At 40.5% G+C, this 25387-nt stretch overlaps 1 protein-coding gene across 1 annotated transcript in view; it reads right to left on the minus strand.

Annotated features, from left to right (window-relative positions):
- Ubr1 (ubiquitin protein ligase E3 component n-recognin 1) overlaps positions 1 to 24754 on the minus strand; it is a 129305-nt gene extending 104551 nt beyond the window's left edge. The window contains exons 1-3 of the mRNA XM_041678812.1: positions 24560 to 24754; positions 10513 to 10769; positions 6741 to 6819 (exon numbers count right to left, since the gene is read on the minus strand). Coding sequence (XP_041534746.1) covers positions 6741 to 6819; positions 10513 to 10769; positions 24560 to 24640 — 417 coding nt within the window. The 5' untranslated portion in view covers positions 24641 to 24754. The remainder of the gene's footprint in view (positions 1 to 6740; positions 6820 to 10512; positions 10770 to 24559) is intronic.
- Between the last annotated feature and the right edge of the window lie 633 nt (positions 24755 to 25387).

Consider the following 25387-nt stretch of genomic DNA (forward strand, 5'->3'; position numbering starts at 1 on the left):
AAGAATAACATTTTTTTAAAGTCAATAAAATAAATGGCAGCATAAATCAAATTTAAAAGACAGAAAAGTCTGCCTGCCTGGTCTACAGAGCAAGTTCCAGGGCAGTCAGAGCTACACAGAGAAACCAAAAAAAACCCAGATGAAAAATCTTTAGCCATCCATTATGATCCAGAATTCTTACAGTGAGAAATGAAAACTTAGATCTACACAAAGACTTGTACTTGAACATAAAAAAGTAAGTGATATATAATAATAGCAAAGCAGCTCTTTTCAAAAGCCAAAAGCAGGAGCTAGGGAAATGGCTCAACAGTTAAGAGCACTTGGCTGGTCCTGCAGGAGTGGGGTTCAGTTCCCAGCATCCACATGGCAGCTCACACCCATCAATGACTTCAGTTCTAACATCCTCTACTGGCCCCAGAAACACCAGACATGCATATAATCCATGTACATACATATACATGCAGTGAAAACACTTATACACATGAAATAAAAAATACATTTTTTAAAAAATATCTGGAAACATTCCAAATGCCCACCAACTAGTGATTGAATAAATGAACCAGCACATGAATACAACGGCACACTACTAACTGCTGACCCAGGACTTCAAAGGCAGATGTACATGAAAAAAGCCAGAATTGAAGATTAATATGTAAGATAATAAAATAATAAAATTAATATGAAAGATAATAAAAAGAATTTTGAAAAGGCTTAAATATAGGGAAAGAAAGCAGATCCATAGATGCCAGAAGCTAGGGCACCACACAATTTTTTCTATGGATGTTTCTAGTTTAATACTAGTAACTATTACTAATATAATCACACACATGTATACATTCACTAAATTTAACAAAACAGGACACTTAAAAGAGTAGACGTTAGTGTATATAATTTACACATCAATAAGCCTAACTAAATACTTGAAAGGCATAGTGATACATGCTTTTAATCCCAGCACTTGGGAAACAGAGGCAGGCGGACCTCTCTGAGTTCAAGACCAGTTTGGTCTACATAGTGAGTTCCACACCATCCAAGGCTAGTGAGACTTAGTCTCAAAAATAAAATAATTAAAAACTTAAAATACAAACATATTCAGAGGAAAGGCAAGAGAAGATGAAAAAGGATAGAAACAAATAATACATAAAAGAAACAAGGGATAGGGTAGTAGCTCAAATGCCCGAGTACTGATATAATATCTAAGAAGCACAGGGTTCAAACCCCATAACCAACAAAACAAAACAAAACAAAGCAATGACAACAATAAAAAACCCTGTACAATTAAACTATAAAAAAGTTAATAAAAAGGCAAATTAGAACAATGAAACTATTTAATGATTGATAATTTGGAGACAGTTATAAGAATATCTCTGTATCTCTTCTGTTGTTGAGACCTTGAGTTTTTCATCATGCCTCAACCTCCTAGGTACTAGAATTACGAGTATGCACAATGGTGCTCAGCTCACATACCCTTCTTGTTTTTATTTCTTTTCACAGTTATTATTTCATGTGTGGGAGTATTTTTTGCCTACGTGCAATTTTGTGTGCCTGTGAAGGTCAGAAGATGGCAGCAGATCCCCTGGGACTGGAGTTACAGATGGTTGTGGGCTACCGGGTGCTGGAAAATGAACTTGGGTCCTCTGCAAGAGCAGCCAGTGAGTGCTCTTAAACACTAAACAAGCTCTAGCCTTGACCCGTGTCCTTTTAATGAGTGTTTAAAATTGGCACAGCAACACAAGAAAAAGACCTGACCTGAATCTACCAAAATTGTGTTAAAACAATCTGAGTTTATTAATAGATACACAGATAATCAAAATGTGCTATATAGTAGACTATTATTCAAACTTAAAAACGGAGGAAATTTTGGTATATACTACATTTAAACCTTGAGAGCTTTATGTTAAATCAAGCCAGTCACAAAAGACATCCGTTGCATGATTTGAGGCACTTACAAAAGTCACATTCACAGAGACAGAATGTAGGATAATGGTTACCAGGGGGAAAGCAAGAAATAGAAAGCCACTGTTTAATGTGTTTGTGTTTTACAAAGTGAAATTAATTATGGAGATGAATGCAATAGGAACACAGTATGAGTTTAAAATACTTAATGCTACCAAGCTGCACACACACTTAAAAATGGTTCAGATAGTAAATTTTATAAGCATTTTATAATAACAAAATTGAGGAACAAATTTTTCAAAATTAAGAGCACAGATCCTTCTATCTCAAACAATCTACCTTTCTGTACCAAGTCTCAAGTGTGTTTTAACATATCTAATATTAATTTAATATATATACTTTTTCATATAAAAATAAAAGCTTTGGCTGATGGCACAGCTCACAAAGCAAAGATGAGGCAAGCCTGCTACCAGCCTGATGGCCTGAGCTTAATCTCTAGAACCCACACAGTGGGAGAGCAGAACTGATTCCTACACGTCGACCCCTGATCTCCACATGTATGCACATGAATACACACACACACAAGTAAATAAGTAAGAGAAATGTAAAAGTGGCATGAAACTGAAGAGAGGTGGCTCACACCTGTAACTCTAGCACCTGGGAAGCTGAAGCAGGAGAACTGACATGAGTTCAAGATTGGGCTGAGCACACAGACAACTCCAGATTGTGCTGGGCTACAGTGTAAAAACTATGTCTTAAAAACAGGGGAGGGCCAGGCGGTGGTGCACACCTTTAATCCCAGCACTTGGGAGGCAGAGGCAGGTGGATCTCTGTGAGTCTGAGGCCAGCCTGGTCTACAGAGCTCCAGGACAGCTAGGGTTGCTATACAGAGAAACCCTGTCTCAAAAAGCAAGCAAACACAATAACCAGGGGAGGGAGGCTAGACTACACGCCAAGGCCCTGGGTTCTATTCTCAGCATCATATGATGTTTGTCTAAAGCAGTGGTTCTCAATCTCCCTAATGCTGAGCCCTTTAATATGCTTCCTAATATTATGGTGACTTCCAATCATGAAATTATTTTTGTTGCTACTTAATAATTGTAATTTTGCTACTGTTATGAATCAAAATGGAAATATCTGTGTTTTCTGACGGCCTTCGGTAACCCTCAAAAGGGGTTGCAACCCACAGGTTGATCACTGCTGGTCTAAAGCAACATAGTATTGAACATGAAAAGTATATAAAGAACAGAAGACCAAGAAAAACCTTCAGTGCCAAAAGAGTCCAAGACAGTATTTGAGAACAAAAAGAAACAAAATTTGAGCCACATTTAACAGCATATTTTCTGCTACTCACTTTACTATTGTCCCTTCAGAGGTGACCAATTATTTGATTTGATATGTAAGTTAATTCTAAGAGTCAAAGATCAGCATAACACAACTTGATCAAATAGAATGAAAGTTGTGGCCACGTTCACCATTTTTGTTTGTTTTTGTTTGTTTCTTAAAACAGCGTTTTTCTGTAGCTCTGGAGTCTGTCCAGGAAGTCACTCTGTAGACCAGACTGGCCTTGAATTTACAGAGATCTGCCTGCCTCTTCCTCCCAAGTGCTGGGATTAATGACAGGTGCCACCACCGCCCAGCTCCACATTCACTTGAGTCTTCTGGCATCTAGAAGCTGATACCAAGAATCAGGCCCGCTTGAGTTGATAGTCTTTTACTGAACACATTCCAAAGCCAATTAGAACATACCCAGAGATGAAAACAAAACCACCCGCAATCTCCTTTTCTCCGTCACTTTCCTATTCATATCTCTGTCTGATCTGTGTGTCCTGTATCCCCACTTGGCTATATACCTTCTGTGGATGCAGGTCAGACCTTGTATAATTCTTACCTTCTATGTCTCTCATAGTGTTAGGACATAGAAACTTTTAATAACATTTCTTAAAAATGAATTCGGCTGTTAAAATCAAAAGAACCGAACAAGCAAAGCTGGGAGCTAAGATTTAATTATAAAAATAACTATTAGTGTCAGGTATGGTAGCATACACCTCTAATCCTGGCCCTTAAGAGGCAGAGATTAGTAGATCTCTGAGTTCAAGACCAGCCTGGGCTACACACCTATCTATAAAACAGAAACAAAGACAAAACATCTATTAGGGTGCATTTTAGAATCAGCAGACTTTATATATTCTAGAATTCTGTTCTGCATGATGCATATATATTTGCATTTTGTCTTCAAATCTAAGAGGATAAAACAGGATGATTACTGCCAGCTTAAGGCCAACCTGTAGTAAATATTAAGTTGAAGGACTGTCTGTGCTAAAAGTGAGTTCTAGGCTAGCCAGGGCTACAGAGTAACAGCCTGTCTCGGAAATACGCAAAACATACACACAAATATTATAGCATTAGAAAATTACTAGAGCTGGGAATATAGCTCAGTGGTAGAGCACTTGCCTAGCACATATGAAATCTAAATTCAATTCTCGCTACCTTCACCTCAAAAAACCTATTTATTAGGTTGGACTATAGCTTCATGAGAGAGCTCTTGCCTGACGTGTGTACAAAGCACGCTGGATTCAATCTCTGGCACTGCCAAGATCAACAAATAAGGACTGGGAATCTAGCTCTGTGATAAAGTGCTTGCCTATCTTGTGTAAGGCTCTAAGTTCAACACAAAGACTCAAACTCAAACAAAATCAATATTTACCCAGGCAATATACTGAAAATTATGTGGGAAAACTTTGAATAGTACAGAAGAATATAAATAAAAATTACAGTTGCCTTTTTGCCCCACCATCTGGAGATGGAGTCTGCTCTTGCCCTTACATATACCTTCACAGTTCTTCCCAATTTTGTTTTTGGGGTTCTTGTTCTGTTCTGTTCTGTTTGCAAGACAGGGTTTCTCTGTGTGGTCCTGGCTGTCCTGGAACTCGCTCTGTAGACCAGGTTGGCCTCGAACTCACAGAGATCTACCTGCCTCTGCCTCTCGAATGCTGGGATTAAAGACATGCACCACTATCACAGGCTATATTTCTTTCTTTTATTAGGGATTTCTTGCCAAAAGAATCTACACAAGGTACAGATAATATACAAAGTTTAACAATGAAATTAACACTGCTAACTTTGAGTCCAGTCTGAGGGAATTTTAATAACATCAAAGTTCTCTGTGTGATCAACTGTAAAAATGGTCCATTTTCCATGAACTCCTTTGAAGAGTAATTTCTTTTTTATGGTTTTTTTTTTTTTTTTTTTGAGACAGGATTTCTTTGTATAGCTTTTGAGCCTGTCCTAGAACTTGCTCTGTAGACCAGGCAGGCCTCAAACTCACAGAGATCCACCTGCCTCTGACTCCCAAGTGCTGGGATTAAAGGTGTGCGCCACCCCCACCCCCCGGCTGAAGAGTAATTTCTTCAAGCTTGTGGACATAATATTTTTGTATTTGTATTTGTTTTTGTATTTCAAAAGCCTGTCTTTCTATGTAGTCCAGGCTGGCCTAGAAGTTTTAATAAAGATAAGGATAATGTATCTTCAAAATGTTATTTGCATTTTACACAGTACTTGAGGTATGATATATATATAAATGTATATTATATGTGTATATTATATACATAAATTAAAGAGAAATATCAATATCATGTCTGTTTGATCCCAGAATATAGAACCACACTACCATTTGAGAAATACAGAGGTCCTGAGAATCACTAACTTTAAAACAACTCACAGGGCCAATCATCTGAGGATGTGGGAACCTGGAACTCACACATAAGGCTTAAGACTCTGTAACTGATACAATCTCTTCATACATTATCCAAGTATGGCTAAAGATCCATATGCCCTATAACAACAATTCTTTTCTAGATATACAACCTAGAGAAATCCTCTATATGCACCAAACATGTTCACAGCAGAATTAACAGTACCAAGGTGGAACAATCCACATACCCACATGCAGCATAGTGAGTAAAGACACTATAGTTTATCAAGACCAACAAACTACAGCTACATATATAAGGTTATTCATCAAGAACTATGTACCATATGAATCCATCTATATAAAGTTCAAAATAGATAAAACTTTCCACTATGATTTAAGGGATATATTGGAACAAGAAAAAGTCAAAGACACCATTACCATCGAGCAGAGTGAAGAGTGTTCTCAGGAAGGGTAAAGTGACTGAGGTCCAGAAGGGACAAAGGCAGAGCTCCCGAAATCTGCCTTGTCCCAGTCCTTGACTTGGCAGTAGTTACATAGGTTTGGGGCTTTATTTGTTTATTTATTTGCTTGCTTATTTTTAAGGTTTATTTTTATTTAATTTAACTTATTCATTAATTTTTGTTTTTTTGGGACAGGGTTTCTCTGTGTAAACCAGGCTGTCCTGGAACTCACAGATATCTGCCTGCCTCTGCCTCCTGTGTTGGAATCAAAGGCGTGCGCTACCACTGCCTGGCAGTTTTTATTTACTCTTTAAGCGATTTATATGCTTTATCCTGTCTCGTTAATGTCACAACAAAATGTTGTAAGGAGAGACTTCTTGAGATAGCATGGGACCGATTTAACTATACATCAGTGCTATTTAGCAGGAAATGAGACAATGCTTAAAAATTTGGACTAGAAGCTGGGCGATGGTGGCGCACGCCTTTAATCCCAGCACTCGGGAGGCAGAGGCAGGCGGATCTCTGTGAGTTCGAGACCAGCCTGGTCTACAGAGCTAATTCCAGGACAGGCTCCAAAGCCACAGAGAAACCCTGTTTCGAAAAACAAAAAAAAAAAAAACAAAAAAAAAAAAACTGGACTAGATAGTCATCAGATTCCTTCCCATATAATTTTATGATTTTTTTCATACCTTGTAACGATGGTTTTTATGAACACTACTCTGGAAGCAGTCCATACAGAGAACACATGTTGGATCAATTGCACAGTCCCTGAAAAAGATAAAGAATTAGATTCTGAAAACCAATGTGCACTGATACTTAAGGTATTATTAAATGAGCGAGCTTCGTATGTGTTGACAAAATGAACACAAAAATGCCCCAAATCCTCAGTTCTAAGAACACTTTGACCCAGCACTCAGGAGACAGAGGCAAGCAGATCTCTGTGAGTTCAAGGCTGGCCTGGTCTACCAAGTAAGTTCCAGGGCAGAAAGGGCTACAAAGAGAAACCCTGTCTTGAAAAATAAAACAAAAGAACACTTTGAAACACAGACAACACTGTTGTCATAATTTCAGTCTCATTTCTAAAACATTCAAGAGCACAGTATGTTTAGTTTATAATTTTTAGTGTTACCTCGCTTTGAACTGTTAATTATTTGAAAAATTAAATGAAAATTGCATAGGAAACTGTTTTTCTTCATTATCTGCCATGAAGAAAATTGCCACATTTTATAAACACTGTGCACTATAACTCAGGTTTCAATACAGACGAAATTTATTAGAATATAAGCATTACAACGGGAGGATCTTTCTTTTCTATAGTGATGGATCCCAAACACCTAGAACAGCACCTGGCACATGAGAAGCAACCTCTGCATCAACAAAAATCTCTCCTCAGTTTTTCCTTACAAATGTTTACAGTACATGATTCTATTTCATATTTTCAGAGAAACATAAGTTACTATAAGGTACAGAATTCAAGTTTTTAAAAATAAATTTTAGAGTTGGGTGTTGTGGCACACATCTGCACTCTCTGCACTCTGGAGGCCAAGGCAGGAGAACTGAAAGACAGCCTGAGCTACAAAGTGAGGTTGAGGTTAGTTTGGGCTACATACATACCAGTCCCAAAAATACATACACAAAAGGAATTTTAGGACCGAAGGAAGGAGCAAAGGGGGAGGGAAAAGGGTGAATTTTAAACAGCTGATAGGATATAAAGGTTGCCAAAATTCTTAAAATTCTCTGTAAAAATATATATTCTAATCTGTTTAGAGTAGTTTCCAATTTAAATTTTGAGAATTCCATATGAACACTGTGTTTCACATAATCTCTATGCCTCCCTCTTTGTTCTGTGTTCTCTTCTACTTCCTCTCAAACTCACGACCTCTTCAATACACACACACATACATGTATGCGAACGTGCACGTGCATACACCCTACTGAGTCCATTTAGTGTTGCTCATGTGTAGATGTGTTTGGGGCTGCCCACTGTGACTGGAGCACCTACAAGGGAGCTTGTCCCTGGAGAAAACAGACTTTTCCTCTCTCAGCAGTCACTGGCTGCCAGCAGCACTTGGTCTAGGATCAGACCTTGCTGGCATGTCAACTGGTGCTATCATGAAGCAGATCTTATTTAGGACACTGGAATGCTGAGCTTTCATGGGTGCAGCTTCCCTGTCGTGTTTAGAAAGACACTCTCTAGTATCAGGTGCCCTGGTCTTCTGACTCTTAAAATCCCCTCACCTCCACCCCCGCCTTTTCTAGACTGTTCTATAGGTATAAGGGTTATATTGCAGATGTATTGGGCTGTGTACCCCACAGTTACTTATTTATTTTGACAACTTGTAGATCTCTATAATAATCTCCCTTGGCACTACTAACACTTTTGAATTAATTAGTAATGTCTTTTCTTGGGGTAGAGGGAACTATCCTAGACATTGTGGCCTGTTTAACTGTTTAACTGCAACCATGGTTTCTTTTTTTTTTAATATTTATTATTTATTATATATACAATATTCTGTCTGTGCATATGCCTGCAGGCCAGAAGAGAGCACCAGACCCCATTACAGATGGTTGTGAGCCACCATGTGGTTGCTGGGAATTGAACTCAGGACCTTTGGAAGAGCAGGCAATGCTCTTAACCTCTGAGCCATCTCTCCAGCCCTGCAACCATGGTTTCTACACACTAACCTGTCACAATGTTTCCAAGAAATTTTGGCAAGATGATGGCTACAAATGTTTATATGATGTAGTTGAAACTATGCTTTGGTTTAAAATTTCTAAGAGAAAAACTAAATTGTTATACAATATAGAAAATATAATACAAATGCAAGAGTTTAACTATTTTTTTCCCTGAGAAAGTAACAAAATAAAAACCCTGTTGTTGTAAACTTAACTAAGGGCTGACGTGATGGCTCAGTGATCAGAAGCACTGGCTGCTCTTCTAAGAGGACTTGGATTCGATTCTCAGCACCCATACGGCAGTTCACAACTGCCTGTAAATCCAGTTCCAGAGGGCCCCTTGTCTGAATTCTGTGGTACCAGGCACAGACACGCATTGATAAAATAAAAACATTGTAGGACACACAAAACTATTAACTATACATACTCAGTGAAGCCTAAAATGACAATCAAGCATAAACCATGAAACTCTGCTGATAAAGTCTAAAAAGGCATAGTTATAACCTAAATGACCGCAAGTAAACAAAGAAGAAAAACAAAAAGTGGTGCTAACATCTAAAGTCAAAAATTTCCTCTGGGCATGGAGGTGCACACCTTTTAAGTCCCAAGTAGATCTCTGACTTTGAGGCCATCCTGATCTATATTGGGAGTTCTTGGCCAGATAAGGCTACATAATAAATTTCTGTCTCAATAAATAAATAAAAATTAAAAGTATAAAAAAATCAAAAATTTCAAACAGGAATGTAGAGTAAGAAACTTCTCTAATATACAACGATATTTAAGACAATTCCTTTACCCAAAACAAAAGGCCTACACCTGCCAGACAACTGACCTCTTACACTAACCTATATTCCAGCTGTTCCCACACAACCCTTGACCTACAAGTTCTAAAAAACAAAACTTCTGGAAGGTTTTGTTACTTTGTGGGTTTGAACCAAATTTCAGTTAGCGGTGAAAAACAAAACAAAGCAAGCAAACAAATGTGCACAAGCATAAGTTTTAACACATGTACAAAACCTGGATATTGGGGCTCAGGCCTGTAATTTTATAGTGCGGTCTAGGCCAGCAAAGGCAACAGAATGAAACTCTATCTAAAAGATAATTAAGTGTATACATACACACATGTATGTATGTATGTATGTATGTGCATGTGTGTGTGTTTGGCATGACATGTGACCACAGGCTCTATGTTACTCATGAGTATATCTTTATAAATACTCATAGATCTCTTACAAAAATCTTACTGTTTGATTACAAGGTCTTAAGATGTTATTGTAGAAGTAGTCAGAATTCTGAAATATACCTTATATCAAAAGTTTCAGATAAAGTATGCTGACTACATTACATGTACACAATGCAAAAATCTATTTCTTAAATACTTCTGAAGAACAGAAAAAAGAGTGAGAGAAGTGTTTAATAAGAAATCATAGATTGTGCCAGGTGGTGGTGGCACACACCTTTAATCCCAGCACTTGGGAGGCAAAGATGGGCGAATCTCTGTGAATTCGAGGCCAACCTGGCCTACAAGAACTAGTTCCAGGACAGGCTCCAAAGCTACAGAGAAACCCTGTCTCAAAAAACTAAAAAAAGAAAAAAAGATAAAGATAAAAGAAAGAAATCATGTATTAAAAAGCAAACTCTATGAGCAAAAGTGGATTTAAAGCTTAAGGTAAAAGGAACTTAAGAGTAAATATACTATAGACAAATCAGGGAAAAGACATTGTGAGGCATGATGCAAACTATAACCCATAAATTATAACCAATCCTATACCGTCTGAGGCTTACCTACAAGAATATGTTGTTTCTCCACTTTTGAAAACCTTCCCACACAACTGAAATGCTCCACTGTGTTTTAATTTCTCTAAGCAAATATCCGGATCCTCTCCAAATAAGTACCATTCCAATGGAGTGAATATTGATGTCTGTACATTCTCTTCCTGCTTTTCCAAATCTGGGTCCATCTCAGCAAAATAAATTGCTGGCACTAATTGTGCCAAATGGTGTAAGAAAGCAGTATAAAAATCAACTTGTTGATCCCACCACTGAAAAGAAGAAAAGATGACAATTAGACTTTCTTTTACTTTTACAAGTCCTTTTTTATATTATTCTTTGAGACATACACAACGATACTGATCATATTCACGACCATCCTCCCCCATCTGCACCCCCTGCTTCCCCATCCCCTCCTAACTGTGCCCTTTTCCTTTATGTACGAATCTCTAACCCATTAAATCCAATTTGTGCTGTCCATACACTGCAGCATGACAGGCCTGACAGGGGACACAACCTTAAAGCCAGGTTCCTTTCCGCCCCCCCCCACCCGCCGACGCACAGGGTTTCTCTGTGTAAAAGTACTTGTTGTCACCACACCCTTAAAGCCAAGTTGTCTCCCCCAGCCCCCTCCCACCTCCAGACAGTACTCATTGTCCTGGAACTCACTCTATAGAGCAGGGTGGCTTTGAATGCAGAGATTCACCTGCCTCTGCCTCCTGCGTGCAGGGAGTAAAAGTGTGCGCCACCACACCCAGATACCAAGTAAATTTTTAATGATCGAGGAGTACAAATAATGGCATAATTCTGTACTTTCGAAGCAATTTGCAATATTTTATCCTTCATCAATACAAAATAAGAGGTGAATCAACTGGACCAGCAAGATGGCTTATCAAGTAAAAATGCTTGCCATCACACCTGATGACTTGCACTAACACGGTCTCTGAAAAGAACTGATACTTGCAAGCTGTGCTCTGATCTCTACATGTACAGTGTGGCATTTGTGTACCCCCCCCACTCATTAGATAAATGAATAAATAAAAAATAAATGCACAGATTAAACTTTCAAGTGTTTTTAAGGAATTGAATTACTTGTGGGTTTGCCATATATGCAACACAGCTAGAGAGTATAAGATATATGTCCTAATGTATAATATTCTTCAAGTTATACTGTTAAATAAAAGACAAAAGACCAGGCAGCTACACAGAGAAACCCTGTCTTAGGGCAGGGGGACTAACAAACTAAAGAAACAGCAAAAGGCACAGATTAGTGAGTCCATGTGCTACTGTTTATACAGAGGAGGAAAGAAGACATGTTGTATATGCTTATATTTAAACAGAAGATCTCTGGGGAAAGGGTTGGTACGGCTAAGGTAGAAAACTGCTTGTCTAGTATACAGGAAGTCTTGGCTTCCACCTGGCATCGTGACACACAACTGTAACACAGCACTCTGGAGGTAGGAGCAAAAGGATCAGAAATTCAAGATCATCCTCAACTACATACCAAGTTCAAGGCCTGGGTTAAATGAGACCTGTCTCTTAAAAAAAGAGGGGGGGATCTTCAAAATAAACTAACATTGCAAAGAGCCCTGGGAAGGATTTAGATTTCACTGTCTGCCTTTACTGTGTGATTTTGTGGAGGCCCAAAAATGTGAGCCTATTTCCACCTTGTCTGAAGGTCAGAGAGTTTCAGTTTGCTTAAAGTTAACAAGTATGGCTACACACGTTTTGGACGTTAAGATGGCCCAGACAGGTATATCCACTCCACCCTGACCACAGGTCAGAGAATTCAAGCGTACTTCTGTTCCTTCTTTTTTTTTTTTTTTTTTTTTTTTTGATTTTTCGAGACAGGGTTTCTCCATAGCTTTTGGTTCCTGTCCTGGAACTAGCTCTTGTAGACCAGGCTGGCCTCGAACTCACAGAGATCCGCCTGCCTCTGCCTCCCGAGTGCTGGGATTAAAGGCGTGCGCCACCACCGCCCGGCCTGTTCCTTCTTTTGAATTAAGAGGCTTGACCCAGGGAGTGGCTGCCTTCAGGGTACTAGGTCTAGAGTGGGTTCACTACATAAACAGAATGCTTTTCTCAAAAATTAATGACTTGATGTCTCAAGTATTGAAGCCAGTAACTGTTCTAGCTGTCCTTTGTATCATGTTAAAGCAGTCTTTCGCCTTCTCCTCCCTCTTGTATTGGGGTATAAAAGTGTATGGAAAATTAATCGCAGGCAAATTTCAGTATTCACTGGAATTCCTTCCCAGTACTATATCCTATGTTTCTGTTTTATTATTTTCACTTGTGTCTTTGTTCTCTTTACTAACTTTTCTAATCCTCATGTCCTTAGCCAGGTAGGTCGAAGCTGGTCTCCAAAAGTTTTGAATACCCAATGTCTGTCCCCCAACCTAACGCAGGCTCATGTGTTTAAACAGTTGGTCCCCAGCTGGGGGTGCTACTTTGGGAGGCTATGGAGACTGAAGAGGTAGAACCTCACTGGAGGCAGCAGGGAGCCAAGGGACTGGCTCTGCCAGTCACAGCCAGCCTTTAGCACCCTTTGCCCCAATCTCTGTTTCCTAGTCAGTCACAGAAGTGTGAGTAAGCCACCTCAGGTTCCTGTCACCAGATAGCATGCTTTCCTGACCATGGAACTAGGAGCCAAAAAACCAGTCTTCCCCTATACTGCCTCTGCCAGATGCTTTGTCCCAGCAAAGAGAAAAAAACTAATTTAAACACTGTGTAAACTTTTATTTGTTTGTTTGGGGCTTTTTTTTGTTTGTTTGTTTGTTTTTTCAAGACAAGATTTCTCTATAGCTTTGGTGCCTGTCCTGGAGCTAGCCCTGATAGACGAGGCTGGCCTCCAACTCAGAGAACCACCTGCCTCTGCCTCCCGAGTGCTGGGATTAAAGGCGTGCGCCACCACTGCCCGGCTGTAAACTCTTATTTGTGTGTGTGTGTGTGTGTGTGTGTGTGTGTGTGTGTGTGTGTGTAGTGTGTGTGCATGCACTCATGCATGTGTGCAGGTTCTATCTACAAAAATCATTCTAAAGCTTATTTAATCTCATATATCTCGGGTACAAAATTATTTATAAAAGTAAAACATTGAAACCTCAATGCCCATCAATGGAAGAACAAAAAAGAAATTGTAAAATCTATGATTTGTTCATTGTTCAAGTGTGCAAAAATACCAGTTATATTCACTACAATACTTGTAACTGAAAAAGCTGAAGTCTGCTTAAATGTCTACAGATAAAAGTTTACCCATCCAGGCAGAACATATGACTCCTTGCTCCTTCAGGTTTTAGGAGACAGGGTCTCACTTTGTAGCCCTGGCTGGCTTGAAACTCCACTATGTAGACCAGGGTGGTCTAGAGCAGAGATCCAATGATTCTGCTTCTGACTGCCAGATTAAAGGGATACACTGCCATGCCCAGCAGAGCATACCATTCTAGCCAGGCAGTACCAGCACTCAGGAGGCAGAGGCAGCCTGGTCTACAGACAGAGTTCCAGGACAGACTCCATACGAGAAACCCTGTCTCAAAAAACAAACAAACAAAAAGCCAAAACAAACAAACAAAACATACCATTGTATGTATATGTGTGTATATATGTATGTATATAATATATATATCCATAAAATACTGCCTAGTAGAAAAGGCAAATTTTGATTAATACAATCTTATGTTTACAAAAACAAATTCTAATTACATAAACTTTAAAATTTTCTACAGATGTTGCTGGGAGTCTAACTATGTGGTAGTAATTTGTGTAACACATACAAGGCACTGGGTTTGATCTGCACCACAAAAAAACAGGTGTCCCAACTCCTGGAGCTCAACGCTTATTCTGCTAAAGCAAATGTAAGTAGACAGGTCTTTTAACTTTACTCTTCTTGATTTGTGTGATTTCACATTAAACTACAACAAAACCATAAAGGGAGAGTTCCAGGACAGCCAGGACTACTCAAGAAGCCCTGTCTTTAATCTTCCTTTTAATTTCTCTTGGGTCGAATGGAGCCTCTGAGCTAACAACTGTCTAAAGTCTTGAGTACTACTGTCAGGAGCCATTTCCCCCAAAAAGTATTGCAGGGACCATTGTCCTCCATTTCCCCCAAAAAGTATTTCAGGGACCATTGTCCTGGGAATGTTTGCAGAGATCCCCACACCCAAACTGTATTGAGAACTATTTATTGGCAGAGCCCACCCCACACCCAACTATCTTGAGAGCCATCTGTTAACGAAACCTGCCCCACATTCCAACTATCTAGAGAATTGTTTGTGGTTGGAATCACGAAAGGAATGATTCCACTTGCATAGAGAACACTAGGTGTGTTGACTCATGACCAAGTGTTGACTTGTGACCATTGCTGCCCCGGCAAGATCCCATGCCCCTGCCCCCTGCCCCCATCCCAAGCCAAATTCCTCATCCAAGGGCTATATAAGCTGCTGCCATTACGCTAATAAACGGAGGCTTTGACAACAGATCTTGCTTGGCCTCCTTCCTCTCTTGCCCATGTCTTTTTCAGATAGCACCTCTTCGGGACCCTGGAATAACTGACCTGCTAGGTGGGTTACAACCCTAGACTAATTGACCTGCTGGGCAGTTACATACTACTAAATATTCTTATGCCTTAACACATACACATACACAATTCATGTTTATAAACAATGTATTTACACCTGAATGTGGATGCCAGCAGTGCCATTCACGGATCTAATTACTAGCTCTCATTCCTCTACTCTCCCCCTTATCTCTTCTTCAAGGCTCTGGTCGAGGCCTATCTTAACCATTTTTCACTGATAAAGCCAGAAAATTTCTCTCTAGTTAATTTTTTTTTTTTTTTTGGATTTTCAAGACAGGGTTTCTCTGTAGCTTTTTGGTTCCTGTCCTGGAACTAGTTCTTGTAGACCAGGCTGGCCTCAAACTCACAGAGATCCGCCTGCCTCTGCCTCCTGAGTGCTGGGATTAAAGGCGTGCACCACCACCGCCCGGCTCTCCAGTTAATTTCAATACAGCACTTAAACAGAAGACATTCACTCTGTACCCATATCTGATGTTCTAAATTACAAATATTCATTCATTTACATAGCATCCTGGGAGCCTAACCCAGGGCCCGCTGCATGCTAACAAATATGTTTTTGTTGTTGCTGTCTCTGTTGGGGACAAGGTCTCACTATGTAGCCCTGTCTATCCTGAACTCATTTTTGTAGCTGGCCTCAAATTCTCGGAGATCTGACTGCTTCTATCGCTGGAATGCTGGGATTAAAGGCGTGTATCACCACACCTAGCCATTTGGTAAACTTAACATTTGCGTCTAGCCCTTTCAAGTAGACTGGAAGCTCCTGAGGAAAGGAACTGCCTTTCAAAACCCTTCGTACCTACAGGCACAGCACAAATACACAACCTAAGTTCTTGTTATCACTATATTAAGTACTTATTGCTAGAAATAACAAGGCAAATTATGACATTAAGCCTTCGTAACTCTGTTCATAGAACCATTACAGTAGATACAGTACAACTAGACTTTTTGCAGTTTCCACTACTGTCAGTCACAACTACAGAATTTGCTTTTAATTTTTTTTATTCTTTTGAGATTCATATGTTTTGATCATATTCAGCTCCCCTCCCCCAACTCTTTCCAGATCCATCTCTCCCTGCTTTCCTACCAACCTAACTTTGTGTCCTTTTTTTTTTTTCCTTTAAACCCATCAAGATCAATTTGTGCTGCCCAAATATTCTTGGATGTGTGGTCTTCCTCTAGAGCTGGCTTAACCAGGGACACTCTTCAAGAAATAATAGTCTCCTTTTCCAGAAGCTAACATCGCCAATGGCTCCATGGCTAGGGTGGGGTTTCATGTCCACCTCCCATCTTCATGCTATGATTCAGTCTGGCTTGGGTTTGTTGACAAAACCACTGTAAATTCATATGTGCAGCTTCCCTGCTCTGTCCCTTACAGTTACCCACACAGTCCATTGCCTCTACCTTTCTTTTCCAGTCCCCTTCCCATAAGAATCCCTGAACCTTAGGGGGATAGGAGTACTATTATCATTATTATTATTGAAATATATTAATAAGTTTCTCTTGATAGCCCAGGCTGACCTGAAAATTACAACACAGGCTCCGAGTGGCCTTGAACTCACGGCAATTCTTCTGCTTTTCCCTCCCAAATTCGAGGATCACAAGTTTGAGTCCCTATAACCAACTTGGAAATTGCTTTTCTTTTCTTTTCTTTTTTTTTTTTTGTTTGGTTTTTCGAGACAGGGTTTCTCTGTAGCTTTGGAGCCTGTCCTGAAACTCCCTTTGTAGACCAGGCTGGCCTCGAACTCACAGAGATCCGCCTGCCTCTGCCTCCGGAGTGCTGGGATTAAAGGCATGCGCCACCACCACCCGGAGGAAATTGCTTTTCAATTAAAATTTCTGTAATCTCTTTCGAGATTAAAACACACACACACACACAAAAAGGCCAATAAGATGCTGGAGCCATGATGACCTAAATTTAATCCTGGATCCCACATGGTAGCAGGAGAAAACTGACTGCTGAGAGTTGTCCTCTGACATCTACACATTCACTAAAGTATGTGAGTGCCTGCAGTCGCAAACATTCATACATACAAACACAGACACACATGCTAAGTAAAGAATTTTAAATTATACAATATGTATTTTACTGAGTAAACAAAGTTACTCAGGAATTATTATTGGTAAATGTTTCATGTTTTCCCCCTTTTGGTTGTTTTTTAGTGATTTTTCCATTTGCAACAGGAATTAAATGTTTAAATTGAAAGACCAGAAAAACAAACAAAAAAAATAACATTTTCTCTACAACATTTGGAATTAAGGGAACGTTTTCCTAATTGACTGTACCATAAAAACAAGTTCTCACAACAACTAAAATCCCAGACATTCCGAACATTTTCCTTGTCCCAATGGAGAGACTAAAAGATAAGTTTGCAACTCTAAAATCTGCAGCTACAGATGCCCCTGTGGGAACATCATTATGAAAAAGGAACTTTGCTAGATTTTTGTTCAAACCACAACTTACCCCTCCAAAGTCAACTACTAAACATCCACATCTTCAGAGGCCTGTCACTTCTAAATTTCCTTTCTTAAATTTTACTTATCTGTTTGTTTTTTTGAGCCAGAGTCTCACCATGCTGCCCCGAACAACCTGGAACTTGCTATGTAACCTAGGCTTGCCTTGAACTTGGGAGATTTGCCTGCCCCAGTCTCCCAAATGCTGGAATTAAAAGTGTGAGCCACAAAGGTTTTTTTTTTCCTTTAATCTTTATTTATTCTTATTTTATGTGCATTGGTGTTTTGACTGTATGTATATCCGTGTGAGGGTGTCAGAGCTCCTGGAATTGAAGCTACAGATGGTTGTGAGCTGCCATATGGGGGCAGGGAATTGAACTCAGGACCTCTGGAAGAGCAGCCAATGCTATTAACTGCTGAGCCATCTCTCCAGCACCGTCCCCCTTCTTTGGAGAGGCTCTGGGATTTTTTTTCATAGGTAGTACTGAATTAGCAATGAGACAACATTTTGAGACATCAAGAAATCCTTGGGTATATGGGTATACTAAGCTTCTTTGTACTACTATTTGACAGGTTAATTTTTCTTTTTCTTTATTTGTTCCTGAGACAGGATTTCTCTGTATAACCCAGAATGGCCTGGAACTCACAGAGATCAACCTGTCTCTACCTCCTGAGTGCTGAGATTAAAGGTGTGCGCCACCCCCACTGGAAGACAAGTTCATATTTTCCAGACAACAAGGCTAAAGTTCAAGCACGAGACCTCAGACACAACCCCCCTTTCAAAGAGCACATTCTTGGCAGCTGTGTCACACCTCCAACTTGGAGAGTGTGCGACTAACGCCCGAGGTCAGTCACACAGACACCTGGTCCTACGGACATGCAAACCTAGTTTAAAGGGCTTCATTTCTTTTCTATTAGGTTTCATATTGTCAGTCTTAATCTGACGCTTGGTCACTTTTTCCTACATTTCATTATTTCTGCTAGCCTTGTGCTGTCTGTAAACATGTTTCCCATATATTTATGGCATTAATAATATAAGCAAGGCCCCCCTCTCTCTTTCATCTTGTGAAAAGGAGTAAGTATGCTGCCAGAATCTGGTTTTTATAAGCATCCTGCCTCTTGGCCACTGTCTTCCTTTTTCATCTCTGACCACACTTTTCTTTGAAGTTTTTAAATGAATGCAATATTTTCCTATAGCCTTTTCTGCTGTATGGACTACACATTTGCAAAACAACTCAAGTATTTTCTTAGATTTCAAAGTAAAGCATGTGAGCATTGAAAATGAATAAATGAAAAGACATACTCCTTGTGGCTAATATCATTTCTTGTCTTACTCATAAAAACAGCTGAAAGGCTTTTTCAAAAGTTTGTCCATAAAAACACATTAAGTGGTTAGGGTCTCACTCTACTAAGTCAAGGAGACCTTGTTTTGAAGAACAGCATTAAGTCAACTACAAGAAGGAATACTTGAGAAGAACTGTGGACTTGGCTCTGGTCAGGGCCCTAACTGTTTCTGGGTAACAAGTGGGTGCTTATGGAAGCACAGTAACTCTTCCACAGCCTTTCAGTGCTGTTTGCTTAGTAGAACCTATTTCCACAAGCACTCCACTTGTTACGGAGACGTAACACTTTTTTAAAGACTGTAGAATGCTATGTGTAATGGGGCACACATTCTGGAAGAAAAGATTGTGAGTTACAGGGCAGGCTGAGCTATATAAGAAGATCCTATCTCAAGAAAGAAAAGAAAAAAGGTCAAACTTATCAGCCAAAATAAAAATAGCTATTGTTTCTTTTACAAGTGCCATGTTAACTCATATACAAGAGTTCATAGTAAGTCACCAGGGAGTAATGAAGTCTTAATTTAATATTTTGTCTTAAGCCACCTGAGACAATGGGTTAAAGCTTAAAGGCAATTCTTTCATTAGACAACAGCACAGGATCAACATCTTTAGAGAAACTAGATGCTGGGATGGCAAGAGAGATTTGAAACAACCTCTAAAGGCAGCACATAAAGCGGCAAAGACGCCTCGCCATGGTTCACTGACTTACATGCCTATCCGATCTTTCCAGACAGACGCTCTATGAAGTACTGAAGAGACTGACACAGAACTGATTGTTCTTAAAGACGACACTGGTGGCTCTGTAGAGAATGAACTGAACGAAAGGCCTCATCCAGCATGGCTGCAGGGACTTGTCCTAACTAGGGGAGGCAAAGGAAAGAAATAACACATACACAGAGAAAAAAGAAATAACACATACACAATGGGCCCTGGGTTCGGCTCCCAGAATGCTATGTAAATGAATGAATATTTGTAATTTAGAACATCAGATATGGGTACAGAGTAAATGTCTTCTAAGTGCTGTATTGAAATTAACTGGAGAGCCGGGTGGTGGTGGTGCATGCCTTTAATCCCAGCACTCAGGAGGCAGAGGCAGGCGGATCTCTGTGAGTTCGAGGCCAGTCTGGACTCTCGGATGGAGAAGCCTCAGAACTGCAGCTCAGTGTGTTTATTACACACAGCACAGAGAGGCAGGGTTACTGCAGACAGATAAACAAGGAGGCAGGGTTTGTGGTATAAGTTAACTTCAATAGGAGCATTTTCTGTAGGGAGCACTCTTCAGGCCATAAATGACTCAGGGGAAGAGGAAGAAGAGTTATGGAGGACATTTTCTGTACACACTATCAATACATGCACATGGGCCTGAAGAAGGCTTTGACATCCCTCTGTGCTTTGAGCATCACTTTGGGAGCAGTGGTGGAAAAGGGAGGCTTTGCCATTGTCCCATGAGTCTGAGGCCATGTTCCTTGACAAACCTTTGTCTATGTCAACAGCACACATTCACTCAGGGCTTTCTCCGATCCCATTACTGTAAGATGGCAAAAGTAGAAGGAAAGAGATCAGTTAAGAAGCTACAGTTATCTAGGCAACAATTCTAGTCCAGTGGCTTAGATTACAAAGACGACTGGAAAGACAGAGAGATAGTTGTATTCAAGAGCTAATGCAGAGGTGTACTGTACTGAGACAACGATAACAAAACTCTTTTGATTTGCCTTCCTGTGGTCTGTTCTTAAAATCTACCATAAATGCTTAGATCAAAAACGAGGTACAGATGTCATCTGTTTTTTTACCTTAAACTTAATAAGCAAGTGTCTTTGCTTCTATCACATTTTTTAAACCTTCCTCAAATTGATATATGCTGACTTCCTGTAATAATTTTCAAATGTAAGCTATATCTCGGGTTACTACAGCTAATTCCTATCTGCTCTCTCTTTTTGAACAGATACCAGATATTCTAGTGGAGACAAGCAAGCAATTGAGTTCATGACTCTGAACCTCAGAAGTGAGATGACCTAGAGCACATATAGTTTGTAAAGCTGCAGAGCTGGATGACATCACCTATACAGTGTGATATAGGACAAAGATCACAGCACCACACCAAGTGACAGCTTTGAAGATGGAGAAAAAGGATCACACCACCACACCGAGTGACATCTTCGAAAATGAAATTTAGGAGGGAATTCAGTCAAAAAAAGTAGGTGTTCTGGCAGACCATCGCAAAGCCCTCTGGATTTCCAATTTTCTCAGTCCTTGTCATGGATCCAATAAATTACCCTTTCCTAAAAGCTACTACATTCCATGGCACTGACCTACTCTTATTTCCTAGGCTGTTTGATTCCTGGGTATATGTATGTGCATGCATACACGCAAACAACCTGACCTTAAAGATATTGTTCATTGGGCTAGAGAGATGATTCAGTGTTTAAGAGCACTGACTGTTCTTCCAGAGGACCCAGGTTCAAATCTCAGCACCCACATGACAGCTCACAACTGTCTGTAACTCCAAGATCTGATAGCCTTACACAGACATACACACAGGCAAAACACCAAAGCACATAAAATAAAACACCAAAGCAGTAAATAAATTTTTTTTAAATATATTGATTGTTCCTTTTGATGCTTCAACCATCAATTCTAAACTAGTAACTTCCAAATGGGTAGCTTGCTAGGGCATACTTATGAATATGTATTTTCTTGAACCTTTTAAGATCCAAGAATTGGCCAGACAGTGGTAGTGCATGCCTTTAATTCCAGCATTTAGGAGGCAGAGGCAGGTGGATCTTTGTGAGTTCGAGGCCAGCCTGGCCTACAGAGTGAATTCCAGGATGCCTAGGCTACCCAGAGAAACCTAGTCTCAAAACCAAAGATCCAAGAATCAATTTTCTTGGTGAAGTTTTTTAACTCAAATTAGTTTTTTAATTTTTATCTCTTAGTGAATATTATAATGGCTTTTATAAATGTCCAATAACCCTCAACTATTATTTAACTCTAATTTTTTAAAAAATATTATTATTATTATTACTATTACTATTATTGTGTGGGGACAGGTGGGTACATGTGCCACAGCATGAAGGTCAGAGGGCAACTTTGTAGAGTTGGTTCTTTCCTTCCACATTTACTTTGGTTCTAATGATCAAATTAGGTGTCCAAGCTTGTGCAGTAAGCACCTCTGAACCATCTTTATGACAGACAGTGCTCACAGCAATGTTAATAAAATGATCCTGTATCAGCCGGGCGGTAGTGGCGCACGCCTTTAATCCCAGCACTTGGGAGGCAGAGGCAGGCGGATCTCTGTGAGTTCGAGTCCAGCCTGGTCTACAAGAGCTAGTTCCAGGACAGGAACCAAAACCACAGAGAAACCCTGTCTCGAAAAACCAAAAAAAAAAAAAAAGAAAAAAAAAAGATCCTGTATCTAAAAAGGAAATTTAGTTTAAGGAAATCAACGACTATAACTAAAAAAGCACTCTAACGAGAATGGAGATCTTTATTAAAGCTCTGTAGCTATGCTATATTTGCTATTTTGTTTCTATCAGCCCCAGCAGCGATTTGTGATACAAGTTAATCAAATGGGGGTTAGGTGCTGAGGACTCAAGCTGAACAACTTTGGCTTAAACAACAGATGTAAGTAGGGAGAACAAAATGGAAAACAGCGGTTAAAAAAAAAAAAAAGACAGGAAGTAGGATGATCTCTGGGGTCAAGTAGAAAGATTCAAGCCAAAAAAAAAAAAAAATCAAACAAACAAAACACCCAAAGGGGCTATCAGGCTTCAGTCATAGGTCTGTATCCGCTTATGCTACCCTATCTTTTTTTTTTTTTTTTTTTTTTTTTTTAGTTTTTTGAGACAGGGTTTCTCTGTAGCTTTGGAGCCTGTCCTGGCACTAGCTCTTGTAGACCAGGCTGGCCTCGAACTCACAGAGATCCGCCTGCCTCTGCCTCCCGAGTGCTGGGATTAAAGGCGTGCGCCACCACCGCCCGGCTTATGCTACCCTATCTTGAATCTAAATTCTTTGCTCATTTATATCAATCACTAGACTGAGTGTGAGTGCGAGAGCCCTGAGGCTGCAGGACACCTCTCCTTGCTACTCTGTAAAGCTTAAAATGCCTTGCCCAGAGAAGTATATTACTCTTTGAAGAAGTTGCTACAGATTCCTGTTCAATTTCTCTACCATTATCTCCGATTCAAATTAATGGATGTTCTATGGTTTTATTAATGGGGTTTTACAGTACTGGTGGGAAAGAACTAATATGGCGAAGCTTTAAATAAACATTACTCATCTTTGACGATAAGAAACTACAATTCTTCTGACTACAACATAATTACGATAGATGACAATAAAAAAGCACATGATTCTATGAATCTTTTTCCTATTTATGTTTTTAGATGGGGCTTCACTGTCTGGCGCAGGGCTTGCCTAGAACTCCTAAATTTAAGTGATCCTTCAGCCTTAGCCTAAGATGTTGCAGGGATGGCACTATAGCCACCAGAGCCCTTGCCTAACACGCATAAAGCCTGTGTTTGTCCCCTGGCACTCAGAAAACGGTTTCCCTTAGAAACATTTCTAGCTTCTCATCCCTTTTTATCTCTACAGTTGTTTTCATCTGAACCTCACTACTAGGGTAAAATGAGTTTCAACTACTTTTTGGGATGGAGGAGGAAGAATGCCAAGTGCTGACATAGTACATATCCTTATTCCAACTCTGTCCCTATCAGGTTGTTATCTTACCGACATTCTCTCCAGTTCCTGTGGTTGACTCACTTCTGAGTCACTCTCGTCTCATAAAACAATGTTTGATGGGGTAAAGTAAGTCAAGGATGAGTTTATTAAAACTATAAAACAACTGCACTAACAAATATGAATATATATATGTGTATATAATGCATTAGTGTGTGTATCTATATCCCACACTTTTCCATATGCAGCTATACACAAACTGATTAAAACATGCCATGATCAGTAGTGAATACTTCTTAAGTATCTCTCCCCACTAGTTCGTTGTCTGAAGGGACCACATCGGAACATTTGCTAATATGACCCCACCATTAAGACTACTCTGTGAGTATTCTCCCTACAATCAGACTATTTGATTTAAATGTGTTCACTACCTCTGCTTTCTCATTCTTTCAAAACCCAAGAGCCAAGTATCGATTCCAGTATTCGTTGATGGTTATTTCTCTCGCTTCTTCACATTTAAAAAGGCAGTGACAAATGACAGCACTCCCTCACTGTGGGCCAGACCTGGGGTTCTCAAGATGCTACTATAATGGACACCTGAACATGACAGCTGCAACACTCACTGTCATTCTCAAGTCCAACCACCTATGCGATATCACACCAGGTGCTGCGTCCGGAATTCCTACCCACAAGAGGGGTCAGCAATGCGTCTACCGAAAAATGGCCTTCTCCAACCTCAGCTCAGCTCCTACAGCAAAGAGCACGAATTCTTCCCACTTCAAAACAGAGACGTGCGTGTCTAAGCACGTTGAGACTAATAGATGACAGTCATTACACTCCGTAGACTTGGCTGGCAGGAATGTGTGTAGGTGGCCACCAACTTTATGGCGGGGGGGGGGGGGGGTCCTTCAATCCTAGGACTCCCCTTCCCCAGCAACGCCAAGGAAAGCAGAGCCCCACACCCTCCGAGGCGCGGCGGGAGACTCTTGGGGGAGAGGACAAAAGACGCTAGCGGGTGAAGGCTCACCGAGGTCGGCGGCTGAGGGGCCAGGGAAGGCTCGGGGCTGACGTCCATCCTCTCACCGCTGTCTGTCTCATCGTCCGCCATCTTAAGGGAAACGAATGCCCGCAGTTCTCGACCCCCGGCCGCGGGCGAGCGGAAACCTGTGGCCAGCCCGATGCGCCGGAGACGACACTTTTACGACGGCCCCTGAAGTCAGGTTTGTCGCAGCACCCTGAGCGGCTTCCGGTCGGCTTCCCGGAAGCAGGCTCCCGACCCGCCAGGGGCAGGTTTCCACCCCCTGGTGTTCAGTCCTGGTTTTCTCCCAGGCTGAGTCCCTAGGGAAGACCTTACTGTTGTGTCTTGAGATGACAAAACCGGGAGACCGAGTCCATTTGTCGGTAGAGGAAGACAAACTGGATACTACGCCCTTATGGAAAACAACGTGAAAAGAAGAAACGCCTAGAAACATTGAGGGGAAAAAAGTTGATGTTGGGTCCAGGGGGGTCGTGCAAAGATGGGGACAGACCTCCAAAGTCTAATAAACCAGAAGCAAACTTTATTCCAGAAACCAGGTTCCAGGAAAAACAGAAGCAAACTTAAAAATAAAAAATAAAAAAACCGCGGGGCACAGAAGCTTATCAGCTAGCTGAGACCACAGCCAGAGATGGTGTTTGTTAGGCTGTGGCAAAAGGCGGGTTTCTGAACCCATCTTTTTATAGGAGGTACACCAAGCATTAGGTCTGAGCAAAGGAATTTTTACGATCTTGCCCCAACCAGTGGACCAGTCAATGAGACCCCTAAGCGAGGTGGGGGGGGGGGGGGGGGCGTGGGCTCTAATGTCAATGGGTAACT

The sequence above is a fragment of the Microtus oregoni genome, unplaced genomic scaffold (genome assembly GCF_018167655.1).
Source record: "Microtus oregoni isolate MIOR12 unplaced genomic scaffold, Mior012 000031F_ref0000149, whole genome shotgun sequence".
NCBI classification, from domain to species: domain Eukaryota; kingdom Metazoa; phylum Chordata; class Mammalia; order Rodentia; family Cricetidae; genus Microtus; species Microtus oregoni.